The 24,814-nt window shown below is 41.2% G+C and overlaps 1 protein-coding gene across 1 annotated transcript in view; it reads left to right on the top strand.

Annotated features, from left to right (window-relative positions):
* LOC137290562 (multidrug resistance-associated protein 1-like) overlaps positions 1 to 24,814 on the top strand; it is a 47,126-nt gene that overhangs the window by 3,036 nt on the left and 19,276 nt on the right. Inside the window, exons 2-8 of the mRNA XM_067821601.1 lie at positions 13,018 to 13,194; positions 14,726 to 14,842; positions 15,330 to 15,458; positions 22,393 to 22,518; positions 23,289 to 23,350; positions 23,740 to 23,880; positions 24,502 to 24,780. Of these exons, the coding sequence (XP_067677702.1) occupies positions 13,018 to 13,194; positions 14,726 to 14,842; positions 15,330 to 15,458; positions 22,393 to 22,518; positions 23,289 to 23,350; positions 23,740 to 23,880; positions 24,502 to 24,780 (1,031 nt within the window). The remainder of the gene's footprint in view (positions 1 to 13,017; positions 13,195 to 14,725; positions 14,843 to 15,329; positions 15,459 to 22,392; positions 22,519 to 23,288; positions 23,351 to 23,739; positions 23,881 to 24,501; positions 24,781 to 24,814) is intronic.

Here is a 24,814-nt window from a genome sequence, read left to right as displayed (position 1 = left end):
AGGTTTGGTAGCTACATGCTTGTTGAAGATGAGCACCTTTACTGTTGACTATGGGATCATATATGAGAAATGTTCAATATTGTTTGTGTAGGAAATGTTTGTTGGACAGTCACTTTTTTTCTGTACTATTTACTTTGTTCTTTTTGGTTTCTTTGCCTGTAGTGATGTTTTGATGATCGAAAATCGACTGAAAGGAGGATTAAAAATGTTTATCGGTTGTAAAAAACATTTTTTCAATCAATCAGAATTTTGTTGGTCCAACATATTTCAGCACAGCACACATGAACGATGTAAAATAAACATTAAATTTTACGATTATTCGCAAAGAAACATGAGCTCTACAGTGTAAGCTATGCACATTGTAAGATTTTAGCCTCTTTTATTGTTCAGTTACAATTCCAGTGTCTTTCTTGTAATGATGCATCTCATTGCATGGCAGTATTATGTATGAAAAATAACTGGGGAAAAACCCTTGAAATTGGTGATTACATTGAAAATCTATGTGTTCCAATTATAATCAATCCACCACAAGTCTTCTGATAATCGATAGTTATTGATTTCCGATTCCCCAAACTACTTATCTGCAATAACAACCTGACCTGGAAAATCTGAAAAAAGACGCTAACCAATTGTTTTTGATGAGTGCTAGATGGTATTAGGAATGAATCAATCATCAGTTTCAGATTTCAACTGGTTCCCAACTCTAGACACAAAACATGCATATATGTCACATGCATTTGTTCATTTTAAAGGTGACTAAACTGTCACGACAATCCTACATACAAATTAACTATTTACTCAAGGAAATGTGAACATGAAAGTGATTGAGCCAGAAACAATTTCAGAAATGTACTGACTGGCTCCTATGTATGTAAAACACTGTGTGGTACCTTTTCACCATTAACATAGCCTGACAAATGTATGCTGACAAGTGTTGTGAACTTAACCTGGTTCATTTGAGACTATATTTACTGAGGGGAAGAAGGGAACGTCTCATAAGTTTCATGAATTCATTTTCACTGATGGATAGTGTATGGTTAAAAACTGATTGATCATTGTGGTTCTAAGTGGTATAGTGACCAACCATGGGGTGTTCTTGTTCTGAATGATGAAGTATGGGATGTTCTTGTTCTTAGTGATAAAGCAATTGGTTATACCTGCTTGGGTTGTCAGTCAAGATGTGATGAAGTAGTTTTATGATGATTTTGTTTTGGTCACAGTCGTTTTACTCATGACTATCTGATTAAAACCAATGGGGATGGACCTCCCATGTGTCTCTCTTGTGATGAAGTGTTCACCATCACGCATATTTTACCTGACTGTGTGGACTTTTCGACTGCAAGGAACTCCCATCGTGTTGCGAGAAATCTGACAGATCTATTTTCTATCAGTTATTTGTGAGCAGGCATCTGATCGTAAATTACCTGAGGAAAGTTGACCTATATCATGAAGTGTAGTTTTGTAAGGAGAATACAAATTGCTTGCTTTTTGTGTTTGGTACTATGACATTTTCTGCTTTTAAAATGGTAGTGAAACGAAAATTTATGTTTTTGAAACAAAACTTTTTTGTACCATGGACTTACAACGGCAATCAGTGCAAACTGGATCTAATGTCACTATATGGCTGGAATAATGGCAAGACAATGTAAAACTCACCTTGGCTCAACTCTTAGTGATAAGCCATGAGAAATTCTTGTTCTGAATGATAAACCATGGAATGTTCTTGTTCGTATTAAGGTTATGGTTTTTGTTACATGCCACTTGATGTTGTTAGTGACAAACCACAGGATGTTGTTAGTGACATACCACAGGATGTTGTTAGTCACAAGCCATAGGATGTCCTTGTTGTTTATGATGTTCTGATAAAGCCATAGGATGTCCTTGTTGTTTATGATGAACTGATAAGCCATAGGATGTCCTTGTTGTTTATGATGTTCTGATAAAGCCATAGGATGTCCTTGTTGTTTATGATGTTCTGATAAAGCCATAGGATGTCATTGTTGTTTATGATGAACTGATAAGCCATAGGATGTCCTTGTTGTTTATGATGAACTGATAAGCCATAGGATGTCCTTGTTGTTTATGATGAACTGGTAAGTCATAGGATGTCCTTGTTGTTTATGATGTTCTGATAAAGCCATAGGATGTCCTTGTTGTTTATGATGAACTGATAAGCCATAGGATGTCCTTGTTGTTTATGATGAACTGATAAGCCATAGGATGTCCTTGTTGTTTATGATGTTCTGATAAAGCCATAGGATGTCATTGTTGTTTATGATGAACTGATAAGCCATAGGATGTCCTTGTTGTTTATGATGAACTGATAAGCCATGGGATGTCCTTGTTGTTTATGATGAACTGATAAGCCATAGGATGTCCTTGTTGTTTATGATGAACTGGTAAGCCATAGGATGTCCTTGTTGTTTATGATGAACTGATAAGCCATGGGATGTTCTTGTTCTTTGTGATAAGATGGTAAGTAATGGGAATTTTCTTGATCTTCCTGACAAGTGAAACATATTCTTAATAATTTAGAGTAAAAGATCTGAGTGTTTTACCTCTGTTACATTTTGTATTCTGACAATTTGCAATGTTGCAACCCAAAAACTGGACCTTAGGCTAGTATTTATTCTTCACACTGAAGACAGGTTCTATTCCCCTTATGGGCACAATATGTGAAGCTTGTCGCATGATTCCCACATCGTGAAACTGAAGGAGAGTTTTTGATGGAAGTGATTGAAGACTTCCCCACTCAGGCCAACTTGATTAGTGTGTCTGACTAACCTTCCTGCCGTTACAATGTAGTGAAGTTGTTGTAGTGACCTTCTGTCTTGTCTTATCACACATTGTCTTATCAAACATCACAGCCCAGAAATACAGGCATGGAGCAAGCACCTGCCGATCAACTTGTTAGGGCACCACAATCTAAGTCACCATGTCAAAATACAGCTTCACTATACCATCCATGATATACCAGTTGATGGAGAACTATTTCTTATGTGTTTTGTATATGGCCATATAGCGGTGGTCCGATTAATTGAATCAATCGAAGAATGGTTATAGTGACTAAACGAGCAAAACAAATGAAAACGCAAACGATTTTGGAACTTGGTTGCATCAACAATACTTTTCACAAAGTTGGCTTTGCCAAATTTACATTTCATAAGCACTACAAACATTTTCCAAGTCACGACTGAATTTTTTAAAGATTCCAGGAAATTCATGTTCCTGACACAGTAGCATAGTTGTCAGTAGTCAGACGTTAAAAATGGAAAATTTGCAAAAAGTACCAAAGAAATACTTGTTCTTTCTTTTTTTGTGTATGTATTAACAAGCATTACAGGAAAGTTTGATAAATGAGACCGACTAATTATTTTTGATGATTTATCAGTTGTATTGAACTAGTCATCAATTATGAGATTTGGACCAATTTCCAACAGTAGCTGGCTATTGATGTGAATTATACAGATTGATAATCATTCACTAAATATCATTTGATTATTGATAGATATCGGAGAAGTAATTTGAGCAAAAGTGTCCAAAGAAGTCCCACAAATTTCACATCACTGGTGATCGGTGACATGTTTATGAACGAAATGCTAACAATACAGCTCGCTGAGCATCATGTAGAAGAAGTACATGAATAAAAGCCATAAATAAAGTTTGTATTTCCCGAGAAAATTAAAACTATTTTCAATGACAGAAATACATGTACAGATCTGAGTTAGTATTGGACACATTTTCACTGTTTCCTGGTGGTGTACTTAAGATCAAATTATACAAATAATGCTCACCATGAGTCATATAGTGGGTAATTCAATGAATCTGATGAATTCAAATTATTGAAAATCAGTTTTGTCACGCTATCTCACATCTAAATATGTGGGGTCTAATTGAATACCTGTGGCCATGACAAGAAATCCTGTTGTGTATGATAACATAGTTTTAGGGTTGGTACATAGGATTCAGGAGATATGATGCTTAAATCCTGCTCTCAAGTTTACAATGTTCCAGCAATTTCATTCCATGGAACACCATCATTAGGCTCCATACATTGTACCCATGTAGGGAATCAAACCCTGGTTTTCGGCATGACAAGATGACACCTTAACCACTAGGCTACCCCAACAACCCCAGGTTTGCATGATGTTTCTGAAACAGTATATTGAAATAAAATAATTGCTGTGGTGCTTCATGTCTAAATCTTGAAAAGAGACTCTACTTTTCATGACTGAAGCCTTGCATTACCTGTGCCCGAGAAAAAAAAAGATTCTGTCCCTGCATCATAATTATGTATTGATTGAAATCAGGTTGTGCTTGTACATGTATTACCCGATAAGACTCAGGTTAGAATTGTCTTCACCAAACCCATGCTTGTCATAAGAGGTGACTAACATGGTGGTCAGACTTACGGACTGGGTAAATCCACTCGTATACCAATTGAGTAGTCCAATGCTCATGATGTCAGTCACTGGATTGTCTGGTCCAGGCTCAATGATGTACAGACCACCACCATTATGGCTGGAATATTGCAGATTGAAATGTTAAGCATTATCAAAATCAAATATTATGTTGCAGCTGTTTGTATTATAATTGCATAAAGAAAGTGCCTCAGCTGTCTTGTTAGTTTTTTCTTCTCTTCTGGTAGAACATGATACAAGATACAATTGCCAGATTCAGCATCTACTTAAAATGTCAACCCATTGATGTACAAGAATAGATAATGGAGCAGAAATACTGACAGCTGAAAGAAAAACATAATTAACTAGTTTTAATGATAACCTTTGAATAATTACTGTCATGGTTCAACATGTTATCGAGTACATATTACTATCATTACTACAAAACTGCTTTGTCCTCAACTGCATGTGAACCTGAAGTAGTTTTTTATGACTGTTAAACTGTGTTATCTCTTAATGGTCTACATTTTAGCCTTTTTGTTTGTCAAGGCGCACCTTACAAAATGTTTGTGTTAGGCACCCCTGGATTGGAATTAGGTCATGCTTAAAAAAATACTTAGATTTTTGTTATCTCACCAAGCCATCATTTGCGGGGCTAAATTATTAGTTTACAATTTGAATTAGTCTTTAGGTAAGCGTTATACTTTTGCTCATTTATTGACTAACAATAGTGGGTTTAGCAATGTTCCAGCAAAATCATTGCAGGGGACACCAGAAATGGGCTTCACACATTGTACACATGTGGGGGATTGAATTTGGGTCTTCCACATGACAAGAAGGCTTTTGCCGCTAGGCTACACCACCGCCCTGTAGACTAATTTTGGTTCCATTTAAACTCATGGAGATAACCATTAAGTTAGAAAATCTACACTTCATTCATTTAGGGCTTATGCATCATGAAAAAACTAATATGGTTTAGGGACTGTGAGAATGACTTTCTTTATTATGACGTTCTTCCTTGAGTTGACCTGTGAAGGTCCCGGGGTAGAATAAGCCTTCAGCAACCCATGCTTGCCATAGAAGGCGACTATGCTTGACGTAAGAGGCGACTAATGAGATTGGGTGGTCAGACTTGCTGACTTGGTTGACACATGTCATCGGTTCCCAATTGTGCCGATAGATGCTCCTGTTGTTGGTCACTGGATTGTCTGGTCCAGGCTCAATTATTTATAGACCACCGCCATATAGCTGGAATATTGCTGAGTGCGGCATAAAACGTAACTCACTCACTCACTCTTCCTTGAGTTCTTCATTTTTTACAAGGTCACACTGACTGGTCACAGCTTTGCAATTGTGTAAAATTGTTGTGAACACACATCATGTGAAGCCACTTGTACACAGACCCGTGAAGGTCTGGTTTGGAGTGAGTGAGTGAGTGAGTTAAAATTTAATGTCACATCGGCAATATTTCAGCCATATCATGACGGGAACGGAACATTAAAATGGAATATATGAGTATTATAACAATCAGTCGACGAAGTACAGTTAAACAACTAGAACATCACAGAAATGAATGTAAAACTAGTAGCTATGCCTAAAACAATTTATCTATAGAGGACAATACAATATAAAACCGGGCTATAGATTGCCAACAACTGAAGGTAGATCACCATACTAGGGACCATGGGGACTTACAGTACTTTTGCTACCTGCATGGACCCTAGCTGGATTTACATCATCCCCTCAGCCGTCAGCAATTTTGGAAATCTAGCCATACAATAAAAATACACTTATACTACCATTAAAAACGTGGAAATTTTGAATTTACTTCGTATGTTTGTGGACTTAGTCTGGTTTGGAACCGGTCACCAGCAGCCCATGATTGTTGTTAGAGGCAACTAACGGGATCTGGTGGTTAGACTTGCTGACCTGGTTGACACGTCACCATATATCAGTTGTGCAGATCGATGTCCATGCTGTTGGTCACTGGATTGTCAGGTCCAGACTTGATTATTTGCAGACTGTCGTCACACAGCTGGAATATTTCTGAGTGTGATGTTAAATAACAAACAATCGCTATTACTCAATTCCTTCCTTGTGAGGCTCAGAACGTACCAGGGCAGATGGGTAGCCTAGTGGTCATAGTGTCTTCTCGTCATGCTGAAGACCCAGGTTTGATTCCCCATATGGTACAATGTGTGAAGCCCATTTCTGGTGTCCCTGCCATGATATTGCTGGAATATTGCTAAATCCAGCATTAAACTTAAGTCATTCACTCACTCAGAATGTACCAGTCTTTCCTCATACATTAAGACAGATATTTTAAGTCGCAGAAATGAAGTTAATATTTTTAGAAAAATAAATGAAATCTAAAGAAGCAGTATAGTATTGGTAGTAATTCAAGATGTGCGTTTGACCTTGTAATATTTTCTTATTCAGGGCGACATACTTAGTAACCATGATAGTTGTCTCTATTTGCACTATGGACATGAGGAGTAATGTGGGCTGTATAATTCACAGATGATGTGGAATGTAGTGCAGCTATTGCTTGTAGTGGTGAACATGTATATTGGTTATGTCTGCAGCTGTGATGATTCATTGATGCATATTGCCTATCAGAGACACAGCATGCCTGCCTGCCTACCTACCTACAACCACCCAACCACCCCCACCCCATACCCCACACACATCTACCTACCCATCAGCCTACCTACTCAACTAATTGCGTCAGTGATTTCATTAATTTGAATAAACACTAACAACAAGTGCTGAACTGTTGGTCGTCCATCCAAAAATTGTGATTACAAAGCTGACAGACTGTATCTGAGTGAGGAGCTCCGATATACTATGTATGCCCACAATGCCTGTTTGTCCCTGGCTGCCAGTGGAGCTGAATGCATCGACATGGTTTGCTGACTTATGGCTTGTCAACAAGCTGAAGGTCACTCAGAGTTGAAAGAATATATTCAAATTATGGAGTCCAGCTCACGTCTGGAATGACTGGACAGTCCAGATTACTTTAGCTTTAGGTTTAAGAATTGTTCTGGGTTCCTTCTATGTTAAAGTTATTTTTCATTGTAGACATTTTATTGAAACAAGATAATTGCGTGTTTCTGTTAACCAGTATGTCCTTGGCGTTGATCGGTAGATAGTTAGAATGTCATGTAATTTCAAAGGCTGTCTGTCATCATGTCTGGCAAATTTTAGAATCAATTTTCTAATTACTTCTGCCAATTTTATTTCTCCTAGAAAAAAATGACTTTTTTGCAATGACATTGGAGGATGTCTAATTAGAAAAATAGCAGTTTGGGAAAAAAAACAGGCTAAAAGTAGCAGCATTGATGCATTGTGATACCCTCAACGTTTCTGATTGTTTGTTAGGGTCTCCAAGGTTTCAAGCACAATGTAAAGTGTGATCACTTGACCGGAAAAATTTACAAATGATTGGTTTTTGAAATGTTAGCCAGTCACGATGTTCAGGTGTGAAAGTGCCAGTCGAAACACTGGTAACTTAATTTCTGGAAATTTTCGTTTACTCTTCTTTATATGGCGGGTGGGTTTAATGCATTATCATGCTTTTGATCACTTGATTATCTGATTCAATCGATATAGCTGGAATATTTCTAAGTGCATCATCAAAGGAAGAAAGTATGAAAGTAAGATACAAATAATCAAACATTGAATAACATGGTTCTGGGACTTTGAGACAGAATACCTTTGCAGCTTGCATGTCACAGTGTCTTTACATTGTTATATAATCACTCTAATGCAAGGAACAAACTCCAGCAAACTCCATCTCATGTGTGATCCACAGGTGCTCCACCCACGAGAATAGAAGAAAATTAGGTGGGACATGAAACAGCATTTTTCCTGAATTATTTATTAAGCTTTCTTCTTATTTGTTTAACAATATGTGATCTGATTACCATCTTGGACCCAATACGTGCATTATTGTAAAACTGAAAGTCATATTTAACAGTTAATTGCCAACATTTTGTTTTTGCAATCAAAAGGGCAGGAGGAAATCACAGGAGATTAGTGGTGACTTCTTGAATAGTCCCATGTGTTCACATCAGATTGCTTTAAAGGGGCACTGATGCGGAGCGAATAATGTTTCTCGCCAACGGTCTAATTACGAAATCAAACCGCAAATTGGTCAGCGCCCGCTCCTTCGACCATGACGGACAAAGGAACTGGGCTCCTGTCCATATTAGCAGAATTTCTTCACCTAAACAGTCGGGAGGCCGGATGCCCATCATATGCCATTTCTTTAAAAATATCCATGGTATTCCTTGTCTGATCGTAACCAAATATCCCAGCAGTGTAGTTCTTTTCGGATGCTTGGATGGTATAGTTACTGATCCAGTTTGATCCTATTTCAGTGTTTTTAACCTGATATTTAATCATGTTACATGGAAAATATGATGTCTACAGGCATGTAGCCATTTGTTTCAGTACGGAAGATTGCAAGGCTTTATATTTAGGTAATTCTGAGTGTTGGTTCAGCTGTGATAGCAAATATCTTACGAAACTTTTGGTAGCTATGGTAGCTACAATGGTTTATTATTTATGATAATAAAAACACACAGTTGATTTATTTGAATTCGTAAACAAAAAACGATGACTTTGGCTATGGTAGAGAAATCTGAAAATTTTCTTACGTAAAAAACCCTTATTTCACCTATTTACCCAAGTACACAGCAAATGCCCGTGTGTATTCCTTATGTAACGAAATTCGTTGGTATCCTCAAAACAGTTTCGGCCCATAAGTGTTTTCAGGCTGCATGCGACACAGAGATTACATCTTCCTTGCTGTAACTCGCGTTTGATGGTGTAAACCTACACGTGTTATTTGTCATCATTCTCTTGATGGTCAATTCATGAATTTATAACAGGTATAATTAGTAGTAACACAACTTCGGTTACTCAACAAAGGTTCCCATTTGGCATTTCTCCTGTCTGGAGTAAATACTCAACATTATAAATTAAGGTCTGTAATGGCAAATGTATTGTATGTTATGTAATATGTGCATGTAAGTGATGCAAGAGGGCTTATCAACTAAGTTACAAAAACAAACATCGATCAAAGGATTAACCGATAACTCACTGATTGATTAATTACTTTTATCTTCTAGCGGATTTGTCAAAAGGCAGTGTGTGTGGATGACTACACCCTGTCGTAAAGTGTAAGTGCAAAAACAACATCCTCCCTTCAAAGAATTAACCACCCTTACGTTGATTGATTGATTGCTCATTATTGGTTAACTAAATTACTTAGAATAGTGGACATCATACAATTAGTTGCCAGGTGTGCTATCTTGGGAGACCAATCAGAGGTTTATCTGGTTTTCACCAACGAAAGACGTGAAACGATGTGTTACTTTCTCGCAAATGAGACAGTTGTAAGACACGCGACACAGAGCAGGATTACTTACCAGCTGCAGATGAATGGAATATGATTTCTTTTACGTGGATATTGATGGATACATTCCTGAACAAGGTAGTAGCCTGACATCGTTGCTATAAAATTAGTCTGTTTTACATTCATTTTTTTTCATTTTGTTTTAATTTATTTGTTGTAGCATTCAGCAGAATCTGTATGACAGAAAAAACACACTAGATCGCGTATGTGTGTGAAATAGGATCCACATTGGCATTCTATACAATGTATAAATGTTGCTGTTATGTTAGAAATTTACTATGAGTATAAGCAGATCGTGTGTTCTTTTATTAATTTTCAGAATCATACTAGTATGACCATAAACTAACTAGGGTTATGAGACAAAATATAGAGACGTTTTCCGTCCTAATAGTTTTTTACCATTTCTGCCACGGGCAGATGATTAACCTCCAAAGTGTTTCATTTGTTTTCATAATACATTTGGAATGAAGTAAAAATGACTTCACCTCAGTTGATCTGTCTATAATTAAACTATCAATTGCGCTTACGGACTGCGCAGCAGAGGTCACGAACCAGTCACGAATTCTGGGATATCATCCGGGTACTCACGGGAAAAAAACAATAACAAAAGTTTACACCAGTCCACGGAAATTGCTCCGCATCAGTGCCCCTTTAAATTGATTTCGATCCCTGTCCCTGTTTTAGCACTTTTTCCAAAAGACTTTAAAACATGGTACTTTTTGGTCCAGGCTTGGTGCTCGGCATTAATGGGTACAACAAGGACTGGTCAGCCTAGAGTCTATATAATGTGTTTAAACAGGGTATTCCTGCTTTAAACTGTGGCATTGTATCTCAGTGAGCCAGCACTACAAAACCAGCTTTTGTCTGGGCTGTGTGTTGTCTAATGAGTGTAATATTCATTGTTCAATCCCATTTCACCCTACCTCACCTCAAATTACAAATGAAAATGACAGTCCTTTTTTCTGTATTTAAAAAATGCAGTGCATGACAGGAATGACAACTGAATTATTATGTCAAGTGATGATGGTTGGTAGCATGTTTCTTATTTTCATGGGTGCTGCACATGTATGAAATAGGGCACAATACATGAAATAGCAGTTATGCTATACACCAGAAAGATGACAAAATGAAGTCTTTTTATTTTATGTTTTTAGTTTCCATCTGCATGCTGTACAACAACAAAATATGATTTTACTTGGCCTTTATGCTCTGTTGAGTTGTAATGCAAGGTTCATCCACTGAACTCAGGATTCATGGTATAGTGAGGGATGACTCTACCAGTAGATTGTAGCCATGAAAATATTGATGTTCTGACTACCCAATTAAAGATAACTGATGTGTAATTGCTTAGCACTTTAAGCCCTCAGTATATTTTATTTGCAACTCATGGTTAGATTTCTAATCTTATTTGTAAAAGACATTGTTGGTAGGAGGGCTGAAAAACGAAGAGAGAACAAACTAGCACAATGCGTAGGTAAATCTTGTATAGGTCAAGACTTCAGGTGATTATCTTTGGATAGTGTAGTGTGGGTAACTAGTACTTTTATATTTATACAGAAGTGTTTTGTTTATTTAAGGATCGCAGACTGTGTTATTTGAGACACTATTGATAGTTTTTGTATGTTGAAACACCAGGCTTTAGTCTAGTCTCCATAAATCTCTAAGAGGTTGGACCTTATCAGTTGTGGAGTTCAGTTAACAGTCACAGAATGCCCTGTACAGGACTCCATTTTGACATTGTATTATCTTTAGTGAATTATGGTTTCTCGGTTACTCCATTTTTTTAACAGCATGGAGTTATGTAGGGTCATGTTTTACATGCTGTGATCAATGTGTTGTAGTCATCAATTTTGTGCAATTTTGATTATACCCTTGGCTGTGTCTATCATCACAAAATTTCTGAGTCCCTGACTGGGATTTGAACAACGGACCTTCTGATCTGAAGTCAGATGCCTTGTCCACACACCCAAAGAGGTTAATCCCCTCAGCAAACTGACAAGGTAAGGACGTCATCTGTGGGATGACTCCATGCCTACATTGTCAATACATCTCATGGGCAATTCAATTGTCTGTCATTGTATTTTCATCTGTCTGTTATTGTTTCCTCATCTGTCCATTATTGTCACCTGTGTAGTTTATCTGTCCATTATTGTCTCTATCTGTATTATAATTATTATTTCTTCATCTTTAGATTATTGTCTCTCTATCTGTCGATTGTTTCTTCATCTGTCCATTATTGTCTCCATCTGTCAATTATTGTATTTTCATCTGTCCATTATTGTCTCGATATCTGTCCATTATTGCCTGTTCTCGTTTGTCGATTATTGGCAGGTGCAGGTTACCTTTAGTAACAGGTTGTACCAAGTGCAGGTAACAACAAGCCCTCCAACATTGTGTGTTTTAATTGGGAAGTAAATGACTGGAAGTATTTCCCCACATGACTTGTCACAGCGTAAACATTTGTGTACTGATGAATCAGTAATGTAGCAGTAATCATATGATTGAGATTTATAGACAAAGGAAATGCAAAATTGAAACAGCTTTATTCATCATTCATCGTCATATGATCTGGATCTGTTGATGTATCACATACTGTGTACTTGTTATGAAACTTACTAAACAAATATATATGTTATGGTTTATATCCAGTGAAATTATTTAACACTGCAACACAAAGTTTGATGGTACAGCCAAACCTATAATCCAGGCTGTACTCAGTGCAGGTACTGAATGAAAATGACATTGCACGTTGCCTGTAGATAATAGAACAAGGTGAAACGTAGTCAACACAAGTAAAACTATGTTATTTTTTTCTACACCCGTAAGATCCAGCTTTAAGTATTGATCTTCAGTAACCCATCTTTGTTGCAAGATTGTCAAAAAAATGGGATCATGTGGTCAGGCTTGCTTACTTGTTTAACATTACATCATATTGCAGTTGCATAGATAGATGCCCATGCTGTTGATCACTGTTGATCATGTTGTTGATCACAGGCTCGATTATTTACCAACTGATGTCATATAGCTGGAATATTGCTGAGTGCGGCATAACACTACATACACACATACTCGCATACATCCATGTACGCATTCTTCCTAGATCTGTGATCTGGGTAAGTATTGAGTGGTCAGACTTGCTGACTTGGTTGACACATATAATATTAAACTCACTCGCTGATTTCTTCCTGTTTTCAGAATGAGTCACTGTTGGTGGAGAGCAGCTGGCCTCACTTCACGTCATGTTTCCAGGAGAGTCTAGTTGTGTGGGTGCCCTGTGGCTGGCTGTGGGTCTCCCTGCCTTTCTACCTCTACTACCTCTGTCAGCAGGATGGCATCGCCATCCCCATCAACCTCCTTAATACACTCAAAACTGTAAGACATTCCCAACTGGCTTATTAATAGGGGTGAAATGGTATACTACGGTTGTAGTAGAACCTCAGTATTTGCACATCGGTTCCATATACAGTAATGGAATAAAATAAACCAGTGTTTTCATATTTGTACCAGCATTTTTATGAACCTTTTCTAAAATGTCCAGAAATCTAATCATTTTGTCAAAATCTATACATTTCATGTCTTTCTTGCGTTATTATAATACATCTTATACTGAACCCAAATGTATCAAACTGAAGACCTTTTATCACAATACCTACTGTGCCTTTGAAGATCCTGGTAAGAGAACATCATCAGCAACTCGTAGGAGGAGTAGGAGGTGACTAACAGGGTTAAGTTGTCAGCTTGCAGACAGGGTGGATATGTCATTGAATCCCAGTCACCTAGATCAGTTGTCATGATTTTGTTCACTGGATTTTCTAGTCCAGATTGGATTTTTTACAGACCACTGTCAAGTAGTGAGAATATTGTTGTAGTTCGACAAACAAGCAAACAATCCAGCCATGTGATTAATAATAGTTGTTCAACACATTTACAGATACAAAGTGTTAGTCGAGCTAAGTGAATGGCTGGTGGATTGTTACCCACTGAATTGGGAATAATTCTGTGATAGGATTCCTCAGATGTCTTTATTTCTTTCAGCTATGTTTTTATTAGGTTTCATTAGTTTTGGTGGTTTAGTATGTGGCTATGTTTAACTCCTGATCATGATGGCCCAGAAAGTGACAGTCTGTTTGTCTAGTCAGATGAATTGCAATTCAATGGCATTTTCTTGTGTAATCAACCAAAGAACCTTCACTGGGATAAGAAATGAAAGAGGAGTGATACATAGTTCAACCAAGATGTTGTTTTGATGAAAAAGATGAAAGGTTGATCATGTTGCTATTTATGAGGGTTCAAAGCCTATCACAGGGCTCAATTTAGTGCTTTGTTACTTGCACTGGTGCTACCCATATTAAAAAGTGCAACTTAGTCATGAGTTGCAAGGTGCAAGTCAGTTTTTGAGAAATAGATCAACAATATTGAATAAATCTAACTTTATAAGCATAAATATGCAAGCTTATTTTTCTTCCAAATTTTGAATAGCTATGGCACCGAAACTTCATAGACACATCTCGGCAGTGACAGCTCATGTAAACAGGGATCGTCTGTGTCTCTGTGTTGCTATGGTTTCATGGGTACTACATGTGTATGTGCACCAAAACCTCTGATGTTTTAGTAAACTGCAACCGAAATTTGGCTGGTTGAACTAGATTTTTAGTTCAGATTGCACCTGGTGCAAGTAGGTTAACATCTCTTGAATTGAACCATGCAAGAATAGACTGACATTTATTTGAGCTCATACTACCAGGTGAAGCCAGGTTGAATCTTACTGCACAAAGTGTACAAAGAACCCTTCTGGATCAGCTTCATACAGAGCTTCACTATCACAATACTTGAGTCAGGTGCAGTTTTGATCAGATGAATATATGAAACTGATGATTTTTTTAGGTCTGTGTTGTGCCTTCAGTTTTTCAGCTTGTTCCTGTTTTTCCTGGCTATCATTGACCTCATCAAGGCGGCCAGCGATGATGGCAAGGTCTACGATGTTGTGTATGTCTCTGGTGGAATCAAAGCGGGGACCTATGTAAGTGTGATTTTTTTCGCTCTAGTGGTATGATTGCTTATAATTGGGAAAGGGTTAAATTTGATGACATTGTAGAAATCACAATGTCATTGCATTTGAGTATTAGTTGATGGATTTCAATCAGTCAGATAGCTGGATTTAATTATCGGTACACATATTCATGATTTCTTTCTAGCATTTCTTCTTTCATATTTAGAGGCAGTGGGGTAGCTTAGTGGTTAAAGCATTCGTTTGTCACACTTAAGACCCATGTTCGACTCCCCATGTGGGGTCAATGTGTGAAGCCCAGTTAAGATGTCCCTGCCATGATATTGCAGGAATGTTCATAGAATATTTTAGTCTTTTGGAAACTTGGACTAGCATGGAAATTCTTAATCTGAATTAGACAAGCCATACATGAAAAGTTAAATTTATCGAATGTTGGTGTTGCCTCATCTTTGAGCCCTTTGACTGACATGACTAGAGCTTTAGTATGTGGTGTTTGTAGTTGCTGTCGGCGATTTTGGTCCAGCTGGAAAGGAAGAAAGGCATCATCACATCTGGTATTCTCTGGTTCTTCTGGCTCATGACCACACTTGCAAATATCATCCCCTTCTACTCCAAGATCATCCTGGAGGTCAGTTACCATGGTTACATCCATGGAGTCAGTTGTCTGTTACATGAATGGTCAGTGTCCATGGTAAAATCAGTCAGATCTCATGGTTACATTAGGCCACTCTGTTGCTATGAGAGTGGTGGGGTAGCCCAGTGGTTAAAGCATTTGCTTATCATGCAGAAGACACAGGTTTAATTTTTAACTTACCTTACCATAGGTCTTATGCATATTACCTCTAGCTTCGCTAAACGAGATCAGACAGTCGTTGATTCGCCATCCCCTCGATGGCTACCTCATGTAATCTACGAATGTAGTCACGGAAGTGACGTGATCTCTCCACTCGCGCGAGAGCGCAGAATCCAAAATTCACTTTTACCTTTAGCGTTCGTGCGAACGGACGTGTTGGTTTGCAGTTTTTTTTTCCTACTGTGTGTAGTTTCAATAAAGTTGCTACTCCTTGGTAGGTATGGTTTGTATCCCCTCATTATGTATCAAAGTCAAGTCATACAAGCATTTAATGTGCTTACCTTGCTACCTCGTGTTGTTCTTTTCTCACTCAGGCTTGGCTTGGCCATGTCGGAGGTGAGAACGACATGGCGTCCATGAGGGTAGTTCATCTTGTTGGTGGTTTGCCCGTCATGTTTCTGCCCATGCTTGGTCATTTTCACTTGTGTTTTCGGTATTTAGCATACTTTTTTCTGCCATGAATTTCAGCGTAGCGAAGGCAGCCATTGTGGTTGTTATTTTTCGCTGCCCCGCACTTACGGGTGTGCCTATTTTTTACGTAGGGGTGCAACTACTTTCTTCATTTTTATGTAGGGGGTTTTCCTCCTAGTATTGTATTAACATGTCGTCAAGTCGTGGTTTCTTGTCTGTTACAGTTCTGTGTATGACTCGACACTATTGTACTGTCTGCAAGGGGCAGAAATCAGCCAAGGACCCACATCCCTGGTGTCCGGATTGTGCGTCCGCTGTTTGTTCCATCGATAGTCGGTGCCTACACTGTCAAGCGTTATCTCTCACCGATTTCAAGACCTTTTTGGCGGTTCGGAGGGAACGTTTTACGCAAGGTAAGAGAAGAATGTCGTCGCCAGCGTCTTCCTTGGGATCCTTACCTGACGACCAAGATCTACCACCGCCTTCAATACCACTATCAACGCCGAGTGTGGAGCGCTCATCTATTACGCCGGCGCGCTCCTCTCCAGAGCCTACGCGTTCGGACGCCTTTGTAGATTTATCTCACCCGGATGCCTTATCCCATCCTGAAGTTCAGAGGCTTCTGCGATCTCTCTTGACGCCGGGCGCTGCTGTACTCCCTACCTCGGTATCTACACCTTTACCAACGACAGCGCCTAGACTTACGCCAGCGCCGTTGCCTGTACCAGCGCCTCTGCCTGTCCCGGCGCCACTGCCTGTCCCGGCGCCTTTGTTTACATCAGCACCGGTGTTTTCGTCAGCGCTTATCCCGACGCCAGCGCCTATTCCGACGCCAGCGCCTGTACCAACGCCAGCGCCAATATTGTTGCCGGACCCTGCTCCTATAACTACGTCTTATCGGATCCCCAGAGTGTCTCATACGCTGACTAAAGAAGAAATGTTACAGCGCCAGCTGGATGAAGAGCGCGCTCGTCGTTTAGAGGCTGAGCGCTCCCGGCGCAGATCTCGTTCTAGGTCCCCGAAGGGTCGGCGCTCTCGTTCTCCACATCGTAGCAGGCGCCGGCGCTCCCGGTCGGTTTCCTGCTCTCCAAGGCGCTCCTTAGAGGAAGACTCACGTACCAGAAGTAGACGTAGAGTGCGATCTCGGTCAAGATCACCACGACGTCTCTCTAGATCCCAGCGTTCGCGATCGCCGGAACCACTGCGGACTTCCGGCAAAGAATTTAACACTAAGAACTCTGCTTCCAACTCGAGTCAGCGACGAGAATCAACCTCTATTTCCTGGGAGGAACACGAGGAACAGTTCTTTTGCCCAGACTATGAGGAGGAACCTGGCAATGTTGGTGATAGTGATGGCACCTATCTTCCCTTAACTGGTGTCTTTGAGTGGATTGCCGACAGATTACCGGACTGTCCTTCCCCTTCTTCGGATTCAAACAACCCGGCGTCGATTCACTTGACTCCTGAGTTACTTATTCCACCACACCCTATGGTGGCGGATGCGATTACTTTGTTAGACTCGGACTTTGCGAAGTTATCCTTAAATCCGACCATCAAAGCGTCGAAGTCTAAGAAATCAGATTATAAAGTGCACAGTCTGGATTTTGCCGACAACGGGGCGGCGCTAGACGATTCAATTAAGAGGTTGTCAAGTTCAACTCCGTCATCTTACAGAGTTCAGGATTCAAAGTTAGCAGCTGTTGATACTGAACTGAAACGTATGCTTAAACCTATCTCGGTGCTTGCGTCAGCCACCTCCGCTGCAGCCTTGGATTTGTCAGAGGATAATGCCTCGAGGGTGGATCATTTAACTACCATTTTTGCTTGGCAAGGCAGAGTACTCCATGACCTACTTGGACACTTACGTGCGGCGCTAGCCATGACTACTACTATGCGCCGATCTGGATTTTTAGATGCTTGTTCTTGGCAAGAGGAATTTAAACGTCAACTTCTTCGTGCACCATTTACGTCTAAGTTCCTGTTTGATGAAAAGATACCGTCGGTGTATAAACAACATGCCGAACTTACTAACACGGAAGTGGCGCTGTCAACTTTCGAGGCCTTGGGCTCTGCATTTCGTGGCCGAGCCAGGGGTAATGCCAAGAAAAGATATGTACCCAGGAGAGAGTCGATCCGTTCCTCGTTTGGGAGGGGACGAGGTCGTACCAAAGACTCAGATGTCCAGCGCAAGCCTCAAGAACGTGGCAGGGATGCCCCAGCTACGTCCGGTCGAGGTAGGGGCAAGCGTCCCTACTCCGGCCGCTGAAGCCATGGACTACTACGACTGGGACCTCCCACCCCCAGTCGTACCAGTTCATCCGACCCCTGTAGGTGGGAGACTAGGGATCTTCTGGGCCAACTGGACATTCCTGGAAGACCCGTTTGTTTGCAAGATCCTGAGAGCCGGCTACAAGCTACCACTAGCCAGAGCTCCGCCGTTGACTACCACTCCCCTGTCACGAGGGTACTCAATAGATCAACAGGTACTTATCCTAGAAAACATCAACATTTTATTAACAAAACATGCTATAGAGATAGTGTCAGAACCCCATCTCTCCCCGGGGTTCTATTCACCCATCTTCCTGATACCCAAGAAAGGTTCCACCAAAATGCGGATGATTCACAACATGGCGACTTTCAACAACCTGTATTTAGCCGAGCCCCCGCATTTCCGAATGACATCACTGGATCAGATCCGAGCCAAATTGTCACCCGGAGCTTGGATGGCCAGCCTAGATTTACAGGATGCTTACCTGCACGTTCCTGTATTCCCACGTCACAGGAAGTTCCTGCGTTTCATATTCAACGGAGTACACTACCAGTGGCGAGTGCTGCCGTTTGGAATTTCTACGGCCCCGTGGCTTTTCACTCGGGTCACACTGCCTGTCACCCGGTTTCTGCACCTCCGGGGGATAGACTTCGATCCTTACATCGACGATTGTTTTCTAAATCACTGCAATCCTCAGTTGCTACGCAAACAACTGGACTTCTCCACACGCCTACTTCAACAGTTGGGATGGATTATCAATTTCGAGAAGTCGCAACTGAAACCAACGCAGGAGTTAACATTCATTGGGGGGTTGTTCCTGACTCGGCTCAATCTAGTCAGGGTCCCTCCCGATCGATGGCAGAAGATTCTCGCCTTTACGGATCGAGCTCTGTCCCTACCTCTCACCCTCAGAGAATGGCAGTCTCTGTTGGGCTTGTTGACGTCGGCGCAGGACCTCACCCTCAGAGGACGGCTTATGCTGTGCCCACTACAGAGGTTCCTATTACCATTCATTCGAGAGAACGACCTCCAGTCGTCATTTCTTCTACCCCCGCACCTGCATCAGTACCTCAGGTGGTGGACGGTAGAGTGGAACGTCTGCGCCGGTGTTTGTTTGACAAACTTCAACCACGACCACGAATTGTTTGTAGACGCATCCCTCTTGGGATGGGGTGCTCATTTGAACGGCCAGACAACCTCAGGGCTGTGGTCAGACGCCGAAAAGGAGTGGCATATCAACAGCCTGGAGATGCAAGCAGTCATCCTAGCGGTTCGCCACTGGCTACCGGTCCTAACAGACTCCAGACTCCTGGTAGCGTCCGACAATTCCACGGTCGTGTGGGTGATTCACAATCAGGGTACAACCAGGTCCAAACAACTTCTGGACCAGATGTTCCTGTTAGCGGATCTGGTAGACAGCATCGGCATCGTGATCGCGGCTCGTCACATTCCCGGCTGCAAAAACATTCTGGCAGACGCCCTGTCGCGCCCCGGCAAACCATCCCCGACGGAGTGGATGCTTCATCCGGACGCATTTCGCCAGATTTGCTGGCAACTCGGGAGACCACTGGTAGATCTTTTTGCCACCAGTTTCAATCACCAGTTACCAACGTACGTATCTCCCGTGCCGGATCCACAGGCGTGGGCAGTCGACGCGATGTCTCTATCATGGGAAGGACTGGACGCATATGCGTTCCCTCCTCCAATTCTTCTCTCGGATGTAATCGCCAAGATCAGACTGACGCAGAACCTCCGACTGCTTTTGGTCGCACCTTGGTGGCCAGCCAGATCGTGGTTTCCCGATCTTCGACGGCTCGCCAGCGGAGACCCTTACAAACTTCCAGAGTGGTTGCATCTGCTTCGACATCCACACAGTCGACAGCTGCATCCGGATCCACGGCGATTCCATCTTCACGCATGGGTCATCTGCAGAGAGCATTAAAGGCTAAGGGCTACTCTGCGCACGTGGCGAACGTTATAGCTCGCGCGCATAGAGTTTCTACCCGTTCTTTATATGACGACAAATGGCGCTCTTTTGAGAATTTTTGCGCACGAAGATCTCAAGATCCCATGGCAGCATCTCCTCAGTTTGTGGCACAGTTCCTTCTCTACCTACGGAACTCTAGACATCTCAAAGGCAGTACCTTAGGCACCTATTTGTCAGCTTTGAATTCTGTCCTTGCTATCAAGTCAGATTCACAGATCTCCAAGATACCGGAACTTATTGCGCTTCTCAAAGCTTTCAAGCTGGAAGACCAGAAGACCAAGTTTCGTCCTCCAGCTTGGGATCTTAATGTTGTCCTTCAACATCTCAGAGGGCCGCCGTACGAGCCATTAGAAGAAGCCTCCTTTGAACATCTTTCCAAGAAGACGGTTTTCTTACTATCATTGGCAACAGCGGCTAGAGTCAGCGAGATCCATGCTCTTGACGTTACTCAGATCCGATTTGAACAGTCAAGACACGGACGTGCTCATTTGGGTTTGCTTTGGGATTTTGTGGCTAAGAACCAGCTTCCCGGGCAGCCTAACAGGTTATTCTCCATCCCTCCTTTGTCTACGATCTTGGGTCATCATGACTTGGAGGAGGAGCTGCTATGTCCAGTCAGGGCTCTCAGATGCTATATTAAAAGGTCAGCCTCTAGGAGACGATCCCGCAAAAGGTTATTCATTCCCTTTGCCGTGTCCTGCAAAGGTGAAGTAAACAGAAATACTATTGCCCTCTGGCTCAGATCGACTATCCTGGCGGCCTATGACGACAAGCACCTGCCTCATCCGGTAGCAAGTAACCCGCACGAGATCAGGGCCTTGGCGTCTACGATGGCCCTCCATCGGAACTGCACAGTACCGCAGATCATGGAGGGCTGTTTCTGGAGGTCATCAACTGTCTTCGCATCCCACTACTTGAGGGACTTGGCAGTTGAAGACGTGGAGGGATTACAGTCATTTGGTCCATTGGTGGTTGCTCAGCAACTTACCCGACCATCCGCCCATTAGGTAACTACACTTCTACTTACCTTTGGTCTTAAGATTAACCTCACCCCCAGGGTGCGTCGGTTTTTCTTTGGAGTTCTATTGGGTTGCTCTTTGTCCTGTTCCAGGTATTATCCTGAGACCGTTGACATTGGCTTTCCCGAGTTCTCCTGATGCATGTGCACGGTTTGCTGAGGGATGGTCCTCTGGAGTCCACACCACCATCCATCTGTCGAAGCCATATGCATAAGACCTATGGTAAGGTAAGTTAAAAATTTGTTAAAATCTAAATATTTTAGATATTTAAATACTTACCTTACCATAGGGCGGTGACTCCCTCCCAACGCTGGATGCTCCTCCCCACTTTGGACTCTTCGGACCTTCCGGTTGACGGTAAAAGTGAATTTTGGATTCTGCGCTCTCGCGCGAGTGGAGAGATCACGTCACTTCCGTGACTACATTCGTAGATTACATGAGGTAGCCATCGAGGGGATGGCGAATCAACGACTGTCTGATCTCGTTTAGCGAAGCTAGAGGTAATATGCATAAGACCTATGGTAAGGTAAGTATTTAAATATCTAAAATATTTAGATTTTAACAAATTTCCCACATGGGTACAATATGTGAAAACCATTTCTGGTGTCTCCGGAAGTTATATTGCTGAAATATTGCCAAAAGTGGCACAAGACTAAACTTACTGTTGCCATGGTTGCATCATGGTCAGGCAGTTTGAGTATAACTACACTATTTACGTCACTCCTTTGCCTTGGATACATTAGTCATATCTATCCAACACCATGGTTACATCAGTTATTGTAGAAATCAGTTGAGAAATCAGGAAATGAATATTACCTTTCTTTTATCACATGATGAAGGACATACTGAAGGACAAAATGGATTTTTTCAAGCTCATTATTTAGCAGTCTCGATACACATGATTTCACCAATAGTTTGACCTCTCGAAAAGTGTTTGAAGTATACATCCCGTGATAGCAGAAGATAGTTGTGAAATAAGCCTGGAACTAGATGACCATGATGTATCTCGGGTCTGTGTTTCAGGATTACAGTGACCACTTGTTCCGGTTTGCCATTTTCTACATCTACTTTGCCTTGGTGCTGACGGAGCTCGTGCTGCACTGCTTCGCTGAGAGGATGACGCGGGCCGGATATTACGACATGGGCAAGGTATGTACACTGCTTTGCTTAGAGTATGACGCAAGCTGGATACTACAACATAGGAAAGTTAGTTACACTGCTTCTCTGAGAGGATGACACAGGCTGGAAACTATGACATGGGTTAGGTAGGTAGACTGCTTTGCTTAAGAGTATGACGCAAGCTGGATACTACAACATAGGAAAGTAAGGTACACTGCTTCTCCGAGAGGATGACATAGGCTGGAAACTATGACATGGGCAAGGTAGGTGCACTGCTTCATTTAGAGGATGATGTGAGTTTGATGTTACGACATGGACAAGGTAGGTACACTGCTTTGCTGAGAGGATGACGTGAGCAGGATACTACGATATGGGCAACGTAGGTACATTGTTTAGCTGAGAGGACTTGTTTGATTTTGGTTTTCTCTTGTTTAACATCACTTCCAGCTATATGGATGGAATCTGTAAATAATCGAATCAGGATTGGACAGTCCTTTGATCCTTTGACCAGAATTGGTCTAATCCCTGCTTGTCGGACAAGGTGACTAATGGGATTGATTGGTCATAATAGATTGACTTGCTAATATGGCTGACACATGTCATCATACTCCAGTTGCGAAGATCGATGCTTATGTTGTTGATCACCTGATTATGTGCACCAGACTTGATTAGTTACAGATGGCTGCCATATAGTTGGACTATTGCTGAGTTCACTAACACTGGAATGTTGTCATGGTTACTGGGTTCGGGGAGCAGCATACTTTCAGATGTCTGTTTTTGCAAACATTTTCTATTTGCAGAAGCCATCACCAGAGCAAGAATCATCCTTCTTCAACAGGATCATATACTGGTGGATAAACAGGTAGGCACAATGACAGCTTTGATTCAGCTGAAGCTGTTACACAATGTACAATGCATTGTAGATGCCACAATTTTGAACTCGGCATTTATTGAACATATCTCCTTCTGACCAGAAGTATGTTACTGCAGATATGATGGCTTGTGTGTTATAGTAGATGAGATGTGTGTTAATGTAGACGAGAGGTGTGTTACAACAGATGAGATGTGTGTTACAGCAGATGAAAGGTGTGTTACAGCAGATGAGATGTTTGTGACAGCAGACATTGTTTGTTACAACATGAGATGTATGTTACAGCAGACATTGTTTGTTACAACATGAGATGTATGTTACAGCAGACATTGTTTGTTACAACATGAGATGTTTGTTACAGCAGACATTGTTTGTTACAGTATGGTCTTCACTGGCTACAAGAAAGGCTTGGAAGAGTCTGACTTGTTTGAGCTACATCCGAGAGACAAGAGCGAAAGAGTGGTTCCTCAGTTCAACAATGCATGGGACAAGGAGGTCCTGAAAAGTAAGCTTATCAACGAGTAAGTACATACACAAACACAGTGTGGAATTCTTTAGCCAAGCTCATGTTTTAGGACCAGGGACATTATTTTAAGGTGCACCCAATATTTTGATTAAGCTGTAACAGACCTATTTATGAACAAGTTTTGCACTCATTGCAGCTACTGAATCAAACCCTGCTTTATCCATTTCAGTAATTAGCTGCTTCAATATAATGCGTAATGCTATGTACTCATTTCAGATACCCTGTTCAGATTATAGTTTGAGGTTCATAATTCAGAGCTCAGAATTCATAGTCAGTACTCGATTTTCTTCAGTCTAATACTGAAATCACCTGTCATAACCAGCTCATGGTTCCTGAACATGTACAATGATTACAACGGAAATAAAGTTCTTGGAGACTGTTTGAAGCGTTTGAAGACTTGATTATTTACAGACTATTTACAGATATAGCTCTAATACTGCTGAGTCATTGCTCATGATGTTGATCACTGAATGCTGATCCTTTTAGCAGGGCACTAATTGGTTGGATAAAAGGCCATACTGAAGTGATATATTCTGATCTTTGTTTAGTGGTGACAAGAACTAGAGACAGATTTTTTCTGAAATTACACCCTCTGATGGGTACAACTGTCTTCCAGAAAGAGAAAGCGACACGCGAGAGTACATTACCGACACGACATGGGATCCAAGCTCCATATAGACATCCAGTCCACAAATGAGAAAACCCCCCTTCTGAATGGTCCTAGCAAGAGTGATGAAGTCAAGTTCAAGGGCACAAAGGACGATGATGGCATCAAACTAAAACAAGCTTCACTCTTCAAAGTTCTCGTCAAAACATATGGGCTTGAGATTTCACTGTCCTGGTTCTGCAAGTTCATCTATGATTTACTCCAGTTCGTCAGTCCAATTCTGCTCAAGTGAGTCTGTTTTAATTGCCTTTTACTCATTTTA

This window comes from Haliotis asinina, chromosome 1 (genome assembly GCF_037392515.1).
Source record: "Haliotis asinina isolate JCU_RB_2024 chromosome 1, JCU_Hal_asi_v2, whole genome shotgun sequence".
In the NCBI taxonomy this organism is placed as follows: domain Eukaryota; kingdom Metazoa; phylum Mollusca; class Gastropoda; order Lepetellida; family Haliotidae; genus Haliotis; species Haliotis asinina.
This window is presented reverse-complemented; position numbering and strand designations above follow the sequence as displayed.